Source organism: Chaetodon auriga, chromosome 1 (genome assembly GCF_051107435.1).
Source record: "Chaetodon auriga isolate fChaAug3 chromosome 1, fChaAug3.hap1, whole genome shotgun sequence".
NCBI lineage: Eukaryota > Metazoa > Chordata > Actinopteri > Chaetodontiformes > Chaetodontidae > Chaetodon > Chaetodon auriga.
Window position 1 is genome coordinate 15,974,505 of NC_135074.1, and position 11,106 is coordinate 15,985,610.

Here is an 11,106-nt window from a genome sequence, read left to right on the forward strand (position 1 = left end):
ATGGCACCTTTGTGTAATGTCGATAGACACAGCAAATTAAACTACTCATGTATTGGAGGTAAATCGCGAGAGTCTATTTAACTACTTTCATTAGAATTAATTAGCAATAAAAATAGTGTCCGGAACATATTCCCATTTTGCCACTGCTGTGCCTCTGGCAGCGTGTCGACTAGATTGGGTCTGGTAGTCGCAGTGGCAGGCAATATATATTACTAGCAATTATAGTGTAATTACTTTGTCATAAACTGCTTCTTTATAACAATTACCATCTCTATACCACTGTGCCTCAGGCTGCAGGTTGGCCAGGTTGGGGTTCAGGGTCATGGAAGCAGTCAGAGAGGCAGATTCTCCCTCAGTAGCAAACACCGGTCCAAACTTCTCCACGAAAGTAATGTTGATTTTAGTGTAATGGATCTTGGGGAGCATGGCAGCTGAGAGATCGGGCGAAAGAAGCAATAGTGAATGAGAGAGAGATGGGAACATGGCTGGTGGTAACAGCTTGTAGTGGAGTAGTAGTGGTGCTGATCTTGTAATTTCTGGACATATTTATGATGCTCACCTGTGAAGGGCAACCATGCATATGGACTGGATTCCTCCTCCTGCTTGAACCCTACATGATTAAGAAATATGCCAAACGTTAACCATTATCAGCAGCAGTCAGTAGTAATAATAAAGGCGAAGAAATTGATGAACAGGCTGACAGATATCAATGGACAGCAATAATGGATAACAGCTTCAAGTGTGCAGTTATAGAGTGCCTCAGCTAAATGCAATGACATATGGGTTGTTTATGAAACTCCAGTTATTTAAATTGAACAGAGAAATATTAATGTAACTGATAATAAATAGTAAGTCACAGCTTTAGCTGTCAGAGTTGGTCCTGTGACTCTTCATTGAGTGGACCAGTCAATGTATCATATCCAGAAAAGAAATGTATGTTTTGTGAAGTAGTTTAGTTGTTAGCTAACTACTAATCTTGATTTAAAGGTTAAGATCTGCTACTGCACATTGAAAACAAGTGATTGCTGATAACTAGATGTCATTCCAGACCCCATCATTAGACATTTCAAGACTTTAATAGGACCCACAGAACCTCTCTTGCTCTCGGTGCTGATAAAGCCACAGCTTGACAAATCTGGCTTGAATGCTTTCAGACCTGCTAATCAGCACGTGCTGCTGTGACTGTCTAATAAAAATGACACTGCAGTATCAGATAGAAGATAATCAGATGGAAGGACTTACTCTTGACCACGATGGAGGCCTGACTAGAGGCCTGTCCATGGCTGTTACCAGCCACAACAGTGTACTGGGCAGTATCATCAGTTGAGCATCTATGAATACACAGTAAAACAGTTAAGGTTAGGAATTAGGGATTCCTTAAATAGTTAAGGATTCCTTAAATATACCTATTGGAAGTCTCACAGATTCTCATTGTATTCTGATCAAAAGATTTCTTAAGACAGATGTATAAATGAAACCATGGGTTGGGAATTTATCCAAGCCAGGCTCTCCATCACCTTATATCAAGCTCTTGGTTTACAGTCATCTGGAAAATGTTTGCATATTAGATGTACTGTATATCCACAAGGATCTGCTCCACTGAAGTAATGGCTGTGGAGATTTGCTTTTACAAGGTGTATGAAACTAATGCACCAAATGAGCAATAATTTCCCACATGGATGCATTATAAAATCAGCAGCTTCATCAGCCTTCTGGATACATTAAGCAATGCTTGGACAAGACTTGGCATTAGACTTATTACTGGGCTGCGGAGACAGTGCCACAAAGCTGTAAGAAATGCGTGTCTTCTTTGTGAAGAGATGACCCTTCTTGCCGGTCAGAATTGAGTACGTTTCCAGGACATTTTCACAAAAAAGGTTTATTTTACAATCAAATCTGCTGCTGCAAAATGCATGCTGTAATTAAGTTGATCATGTTGCTGCTTTTGTTCCCTCTAGAACCACACGGCCACAGATGTTTGACAGGAAGCTGAGGGAGAGCAGCAAATGTATTTTTATTCTGGATCATAATGGCATTCTCTAAGCTTTCAAATGCACAGAAATGTTTGCACTGTGTGTGTGTGTGTGTGTGTGTGTGTGTGTGTGTGTGTGTGTGTGTGTGTGTGTGTGTGTGTGTGTAGGTAGAGGGTGGTAGGACAGGGTGTAATGCCATTGAGTAAGGATCTAGGATTGAGAGGTTGGGGGTTTAGGGATTCTTCATTTCCTCTCTCTGTCATGAGCCTGGCTTAAATTTATGACAAGCTGCTGCTTATTTGCAATTCAAAAGAGATTCTTCCTCTTAGGTCTTCCAGCCTAGTTTAAAACTTGGATACTCTCCCAAGCTTTTTGCAGTAGCCATTGTGCTTTTTTTTTTTTTTACTAATTTAAAACACACAGAATGAGTATAAATGGCAAGCTGTCGTAGACTTCTGCATTTCCCTAAGGAGTAATGGCTTCTGGGTGATCAGTGTGTAAGTAACAGACAGAAGGAGCTAAAGGTGACTGGATCCAAGGAGAGAGTGATGACTTAAAGAATCCTGGAGTATCACGTAGCACTGAGGTCAGCAGTGGAACAGCTGAGCTTCCTAAGACTGGAGGGAGACTGGTATATTCCCCATCCCCCATCTGTAACCACACAGCCTACCCACCAAGTCAGTCAGCTGACTCTGTCGTTATTACTCCACTTTGAATTTGTGTGGCGATCCCGATGAGACAGATTTGACGTGATGGTTCACAGCGTAGTCTTGGGATAGATGATTGGCCAACTGGGCAACTGCCATGAAGCAGTTGGTCATGAATTACAAGCCCAGTAAATGGATGCTTATTTTTATCCATAAACCCTAGTAAACATATGAAATAAGTTTCCTACCATATTAACCATTTGGTAAACCTGTTTTATAGATTTAGACATTTGCATGAGATTGTAGCCTTTTTATTCTCTTTCACTGGTGCATCACTACTTTTAATAGTGCACTGTGCTGTATCATGTTCCCTTTAAGCTTCTGTGGCCACAGTTGAAAACAAGCTACAATTAAGGGTAACTCCAGTGGTTTAATGCTGCACTTACATAAAGCTGAGATAGTAAAAAAACAAACAAACAAAAAAAAAGTGTAATCCCTGCTATGGGTCAAGCTTCAAAAATGACAAATCTGCATAATGCAGCTCAATAACATGTTTCATTTGACCTTTTCTGCCTGTTAAACGTCCTCATCTTTCAAACTGTATATCTGCACTTTATAATGCAAATATTCAGAACTTTGTTAAACAGCTATTTTTCACAAGCAGAGTAGTTTTATACTGCAACAAAGAAACTGACTTTTATGGGTAGAATTGGAGGAGTGTCCCTTTGATATGAAATCCTGCTAATTATATGGTCATAAACCATACAGGGCTCCATTTAAATCATGTTTAAAGTCTGTGTTTTTTGACTTACTGTACCTTGGGATCTCCAGAGAATGGATTCCACCTTTAGATTCAACCAGGTACCTTCCAGAGGACTCGTCCAGGATTACACCGTCCCTATACCTAAAATGTAGGAAAATCACAACTCACCAGCATCAAGACAGGTGGAACATTAGTGGACAACATTTTAGCTTTCTTGACATCACTACTAAAATCTACTATCATATCTAAAAAAGGAAAAGAAAAGAGAGATGCTGGTGTAAAAAACACTTTGGTTAATAGATTTTGTCAGTTTTAGAGTTAGATTACCATGTCAAAAGAAAAAGTTTTTGTTCTTACTCACCATTTTACAACAGGCGTGGGGAAGCCCTCAACAGTGCAGAAGAGTGTGACTGGAGTGTTTTCATACACGGTGTGGGATCTAAGTCTGGCCGTGAACTTTGGTCCCCTGATCATGGGCCCCTCACGCACATATTTATCCAACATCTTCATCTTTAACTGGACAAGGAAACAGGAATACCAGTAAATATGAAACAGATGAATAAAATACACTTTATACTCCAACACATCTCCACATTACCCCATTATTACAGCATATTAAAATGTATTGTCATTGACATGGACATTTTTAGAACAATGTGGTTTATTTTTAATCAGTGTTTATATACAAGTGTGGATAGAGAAGCTTCACACATTCTTACCATGTCCTGGATATGAACACGTGTTTTGTGCTCATATCTTTCCTCCATCGCCTCAGAGCTAAAGACAAACACTGAGTCAGTTTCACTAACAGAAAACAGGAAAACAAGGTTTTCCACAGGCTGGGAAATCAGTCAGTTCTTCAAAATAAATGTGATTTTTGAACATGCACCGAGTTACATCCTGTGTGTGGGAAATACCTCGTGCTGTTGAAGGTGTTTAGTGCTTATTGACTGTTATTCAGGAACCTACCAGCCCAAATAACAAGCCTCCAAAGTAGCTTGTGGATTGAGCTGTGTGTTAGTTTGTTATGTGCCTCAGATATGAGCAGCAGTCTGTAGCCAGCGCTCGACGAGGCCTGTAATCTGACTCCACATTGTTTCTTGCTGTTTTTAATGATGGCGGTCTATGACATTTAAATGAAAGAGCTAGGACTGGAGGTTATCCAATCTGACCCTTGTATGAGCAATAATGGAGCAAGCTCTGCAGGGTCTCTGAGCAGTTTGCTAAAATGGGAAATTATCAATAAGGTCAATCAGTATTGATCCACCAATCCCACCTGGTACCCGCTGGAACAATGGCTGCTATACCCCAACCAGGCATTCATGAAGAACTGGTGCTGTGATGAGTTAAGAGGTCTTTCCTGTTGTTTCTGTATTAGGAGTATTAATTAGATTTGTTATTTTTCACACAGTTTTTTTCCCCTCTGACACGCATTTAATACTAAGGGCAGTGAGGCCCCCCTGCCATCAGCATAAAGGGTGTGAACCCAATTTATGCAAAGAATGCAGGACCCTATCCAAGACCTCTTCATAGTAGGGACAGAGAAGTAAAGCCTCTCTGACTGAGCCTGACCTTACACAGCAGGCTGTCGACACACACTCACACATGACCTCTGTGTGAGGAGGAAAGAGACGACAACAAGGAAATTTTCATAAGTGGGCTGAAGCGGTTGACATTAGAGAGGCTTGAGCACCACAAAGAGAAGCTTTTGTTCGAAGGTGCTTTGGATTTCACCTTCCTGTTCAACATCCGTGCTCAAGACATGGTCGTCTGAGCTTTGTTCTCTGGAGGGTTTGCACCACAGAGGTCATTGTTGTGTCAAAGACAAATGCAATTGGTGTCCTTGAAAGTTAGATGTGGTTATTATTGTCTGTCTGAAAAATATGGCTCAGGCTTTCACTGTCTCAACAAATAAATATTTAACTTACAAACACATTTGACCTGCCTTTATAATTTGTAGGAACCTCCTGGACAACAGCTGTATTTTTTTGCCATTTTTGTCATGCACCATTGTTACTGACAATGATTGATCACAGGTCTCTCCCTGTTTTGTCTTGCTGCTGTACACAATCTCTTTGAGCACAGTTAAATCCCATATTCAGCAAACTATGCCCCTGAAGACCCCACCCATGAGAGGCTGCCCCAGAGCTGGCAACAGGCCTGTTGCCTGAGAGCTGGAGATTGTCAGCAGCAGAGAATCAGCCAGCAGTGGGAAACTCTGAGTCTGTGTTTCATCACTGTTGTCCAGGAGCCTCCAGGACTGAAGTGGTTCCACCACTGCCTGTGGACGATGGAGGGGAGTGCCCCACAGTCCAGAAAGTGAGGAACATCCTGACAAGCTGGCAGCGACAGACGAAGCAGTTGATGTAGGGACCACTGAGAAGACACTAAGACAGGAGGGGCCCGTGTTGCACATTAAGAGAGGAAGATGAGGCCGTCCTTGACCAAAAATAATGTCTTAGTTTCTGTGTTGCAGGTGGATGCCAGGTGGAGGTATGATGACCATTTACACAGCCTGTGGGATTTGTGGGTTCGTCCAACTGGCGAACCAAGTAGCATGCAATTTTCAGTGCGCTGCTCTGAAGAGGAGAGCAGGTAATCTTATGTGCAGTTGATAAGCATCATATGTGGTTGTTCAAATGTACCAAGAGTTGTTGTCTCATGTAGAGAAATGATCATTTTGAGCATTATATAGTTAACTTTCATCAGCAAATCAGTCACTTAGGGCACATTACACACACAAGCTTTGAAATAAGAGAGAGGAAATCTGTTAGAGAAGCCAGCTCGATATGAGCAGAATCACTCCATGAGTAAAGCTGCTTATTAGCCAAATAAAAAAAGAAGCAAGAAAGAGTGAGCAGCAGCAAAAATAAGATTTCTTAAGAGGTGAGTATAGACAGGAAACAGAGCAGCCAGAGTACCTGTTGGTGCTCCTCTTAATCACACACAATCAACACACATTAACACTCTGTAACAGCTGCTTCATTTGTTAGCAAGAGATTTTTACCCCATGGTGTTGTACTATCTAGAACTGACATCACACATTTTTGTTACAGTGAAAACTGTTTTCTTAACCTGATCCCAATTAAATCAAAACTGAATATTTGCTATTTTATACACAATACAGCTTCCAGAGAGGCCTATGGTGTTTTGTGTGGTATCTGAGGAGAAGGTGTCAGTGCCAGACTTTCGCTGCTTGAAAGTTTGAACAGCTTCTCTGAAGCATGAGAAAAATATTAAATTTTAAATGCAAATCCACAAGAGTTTTCCTCAACCTGCTCACTGGTGTGTGCTCTCAATATGTGGGACCCTCATTAAAACTGTGCAGTTCACTTGCTCGTGCTGCTGTGCGTTGCAAACAGGTTCCAGTGTTTTGACAGAGCACAGTGGGGTAAAAGAAAGCAGTGCGTTTCCAAGGAATGAAGCTGGACTTGGTTTGATATAGCCAATGATGATCAATTGGAAAAAATGCTTTTATCAGCCCTCATATGGATTTCTGAAATGAGTCTTGGACATACCTTGTGAAAGTTTAACTTAGGGTTAGTTTGGTCTTGGTGTTAGCTTAATGTAACCAGCTTAGACTTTAACTTAAGCTTTAACCTAGTCAGGGTTTTTAAGATCAGTTATTTTTGCTGTATTTAGCGATACAGCAAAATTTTCACATTTGGCAAAGACAAGACTTACTGCCATAACAAGGCTGTCATAAGTATGATTAAAGTTTTAGTTTTAAGTACATCTGTTAGCATTAGAGTGGTACATGTACCTGCTGTATTCTTTAACCACATATTTGCTCTCTTTATGGTGGTATTCTTGGTTGTAACTCCCACGTTTGATCCACACTGACATGGTGACACTGTAGATACTGACCTGTTGGACCAGCAACAAACACACACACACACACACAGTAACAAAGTACAGTAGATACGAGTCAGACCAGCAACACAGTGACACCAACATACACAAACGATAGGGCTACCAACCCTAAGGGACTGTCAGAGTGACTTCAGGAATTAGATGAAGCCTCATGATGACAAATGAAACGGAAAGAGATGATTGATTATTTGCACTTTGGGGCTTACGACTAACACACAGTGAGAATAGCGGACAATATTTGTGTTGACTAACTCGCGCCCTGTAAAAAGAAAAGCCAAGCTAGAATTTGGACACATGGCTTTGGAAACATTGTCACACATAAATACACGTACACAAACACACACACACACACACAGCTTCAGGAATGACAAGGTGACACCATATGGGTTTAAAGACACGTGCACGCACACATAAACAAAAGGCATGGACATAGACTATTGTTGGACCAGTGATGTATATGAAAAGCAACTGACAGTACAGCTGCACTAGAGATTGTCCATCAATCTGACAGCTCCGCTGAGAATATTTTCCACCTTAAGCACAAGTGAAATAATACTAAAGTAAACGTGGAAGGAGCGTGACACAGGTATCACCTACAGCTACGTTCCTTCAAATATGTTTTCAGAAACATTTGGATACCTCAAGGCTGTTTGGCTGCAGTCTAATGAAAACCTCCACAATAAAAAAAACTGAACAATTCAGCAACTTAAGAAAGCTCTCTGTGGAGATCCCATCGCTTGTCAAAGTGCATCTTCTTTCTTTCATGGATGTTAAATTGATTGACTTTAATTTATACCAGAGTCAAGGAGAGGCATCAGCAGTGTCTTTAAATCTTAAAAGCGTGAGTTTATCTGGAGACTTTAACCTGTTCTGTATTCATAGTTCAACAGTAGAGCTTTTATTTAACGAAAATTTACTTTCACTTTACTTTTACTTTCAGGTCATGACCGCACTGATTTGTACTCTTCTTCTTGGTAGCTCTCTTTCTGACATGCATGTTTTACAGTACACACACCAAAGCAACAGCATAACTTTGTCTTACATCATGCACACATAGCAGCGTTGGAACATAATTGCCTTACATCACCTAAGTCCTCAGAGACCAGAAATAAGGTCAGCTGAAACATAACGCGACTGTCCCTCCCCATCCTCTCCCTGAAAGCTACTGAGACGTACTGCCCTGGCAAAGACATTCCTGTCTCCACATCTCTGAAACACTCGCCCCAGCTTTAGGGTCGCCATACCTATCAGCAGAGCCAAGTTTAACTCACTTGTAATGCCCCAAAGCTGACGGTCAGTCAGCCAGTTGATCAGATCGATAAGATGAAACTCTTAATCTCTAACCTTTTATCTCTAAAGTCAATAATGACTTAAATTCCTGGTTGAATCATCTGGTTGTGTAGTAGAAAAGTCTCTTACAGAAAATATTCTGTGGTTTCACACACCAGTTATACCACTAACGTGACTGAAGTCCCGATCGTTCCTTGTGCACACGTTTATTTACATCAGATGTCACAAAATCAAAGTAACACACATGACAAGACATTGTGCTTCCTAAGAAAACAAGCATTAAACTCAACTGCTCTCAAGCAAGTGGTCACTGTAAGCAAGTCAGTATTCTAGTCCCGTCAGTCCTACACCCTCTGCCTGTACTGTAGCAGCACAAACGCCTGCCAAATGACACCCGAGCCGCTCCATCTATGACAGTAAACCTCAAAAATTCCCAACCGTAACCATACAAACCTCTAAAATTCTGAAGCTTGATTTTGCACAGTTGTTATTTGGATACACTTGCTCTGTGCTAACAAGTGGCAGTGGTAATACAATGGAATAATAATGGCTCATTTCCATTGTACGTTTTTTAATTTAAAATGAGAGCAACACATTATGAGTCCCTGCGCATCAGCAAATTCTACACTGAAGCAACAGTCACCACCAAATTTGACTGTCCAGTGGGAGTCCATTTAACCAATTAGACTCCTACCACGATAAACACACAGGGAAACATGTTGTCTATCTGTCCTCCCTCTAACAGGACATTTATGGCTATTATCCTCAAAGCAGTGATAAACTCATTTATTGCAAATCAATTGCTGCACATCCTTTGTGATTCAGATGTCCTATCATTCATTACAAAGTATTATCAGCTCTGGTTAGCGGCCATGCAACATCCCTTGGTCATACCCTAATCTGTTCTCTACTCCTCCATCCCACTGATCCCACCTGCTACACTTGGGTTTGAAACAAAGTACATTAAAAAGCTGAGGATCCAGAGGGGACAGCAACAGAAAGAGAGTGAAATTGTAGGTTTTCTTACCCCTTGAGATTTCCCTTGCACCGACTTCGGTTGTCAGCCTGAACCCACAGGGAGTCAGCCTAAACCAAGTACCAGGCCAACAAAACCACCACCCGTCTCCAACCGACCCCCACCAGCCTCTCCCCGAGGCCTTAAAAGGAGAGAGAACTGCCTATATATAACCAGTATCCTTCAAGACTCATGGCCACTAGAACCAGGCAACTATTTGATGAACAGAGTTTGCCCATTACAGGTTTTAGTGGAAGCCGCTTTAGCCCAATTGCTGATTTCTGACATATTATCTCAACAACTGGCGCTAAACAGCTGGTTATTCAAGTATACCAGCTGCTCAAGACAATGCCAACAATCTGACCATGGAGATGTCATGGGGGGCTGTGCCACTCCTTTGTAAGCAGCATTTTTAGCTCTACAGAATAAGCAGAAATATGGCTGAATAACCATGTTGCAACTAGGCTGCTCGCATTAATTTCCTCGATACCACAGTGGCAAAATTTTTGAATGAAAAACATATCAGATTTATAGAATGTGCACTTTCAAACTCAGACAAATTTTAAAATCAGTGTGTCAATGACCATGTATATCTACAGTTTCATGTGTACATTTAAAGCATTCTATCAGCGCTTTTGACTGTACTGATGTTTCTTCCTCTCTAACGTCTTTCTCCATATGCACTCAGAAACATCTTGAGACACTGTGTCGCATGCTGAACTTTGGCCAGGGCCTATTTATAAAACTAGCTACAGTTACAGCTAGACTATTCCTGACACAGTGGAGAAGCTGTGAAACGCATTTCACATCTGAGGCGAAATCATATGATGGTACAACATGGAGTTAAAGTTGAGGAAATGGAAAGAGAGAGAGAGAGAGAGAGAGAGAGAGAGAGAGAATGGCAGGGTGGGGGCGTGGGGAGGAGTGTGTGATGTGTGAATGATGCAGATAGATAGAAGAGTGTGAATGAAGGCAACCAAGGAGACAAAAGACAAGTAGGCAACAAAAAGGATAGGTGGCAGATGATTGCTTTAATGATGAAAACTCTAACTGTCTAAGAAACGTAGCTCTCTTCAGTACATCAAGTCCATAAAATCTTGGAATATGGGAACTACACTAGTAAAGGAAGGTGAAGGGTATTTTGGCAACAAAGGTGGTGATGTAATTGTCATTTTTCAGTCACACTGAAGAATAGAAGTAGGTGCAGTATATAGAAGGAAAATCCCACCAAGGCTGACTTCCACAAGAAACAGAACTCACCAGGAAATGACAAGGTCCCATTCCCATCACCTACCCAGTTACATCAAACAATTTACGTTTTTCACAAGCAGGATTAAACATTGTACTGAATTAGAAATATCAAAGGGGGGGCAGGGCCTTTCTGTGTGAAGTTTACATGTTCTTCCCGTGCATGTGTGGGTTCTCTCCGAGCACTCCGGCTTCCTCCCACAGACCAAAAACATGCTCATTAGGTTAATTGGTGACTCTAATAATTGTCCTTAGGTGTGAGTGTGAGTGTGAATGGTTGGCCGTCTCTATATGTTG

General features: G+C 41.3%; 1 protein-coding gene across 1 annotated transcript in view; it reads right to left on the bottom strand.

The window, feature by feature from the left end:
- Positions 1-9,617, bottom strand: part of myom2b (myomesin 2b) — a 29,904-nt gene extending 20,287 nt beyond the window's left edge. Inside the window, exons 1-8 of the mRNA XM_076737474.1 lie at positions 9,574-9,617; positions 7,147-7,250; positions 4,103-4,160; positions 3,745-3,899; positions 3,438-3,524; positions 1,243-1,331; positions 560-610; positions 267-431 (exon numbers count right to left, since the gene is read on the bottom strand). Of these exons, the coding sequence (XP_076593589.1) occupies positions 267-431; positions 560-610; positions 1,243-1,331; positions 3,438-3,524; positions 3,745-3,899; positions 4,103-4,160; positions 7,147-7,229 (688 nt within the window). The 5' untranslated portion in view covers positions 7,230-7,250; positions 9,574-9,617. The remainder of the gene's footprint in view (positions 1-266; positions 432-559; positions 611-1,242; positions 1,332-3,437; positions 3,525-3,744; positions 3,900-4,102; positions 4,161-7,146; positions 7,251-9,573) is intronic.
- Positions 9,618-11,106: the final 1,489 nt, after the last annotated feature.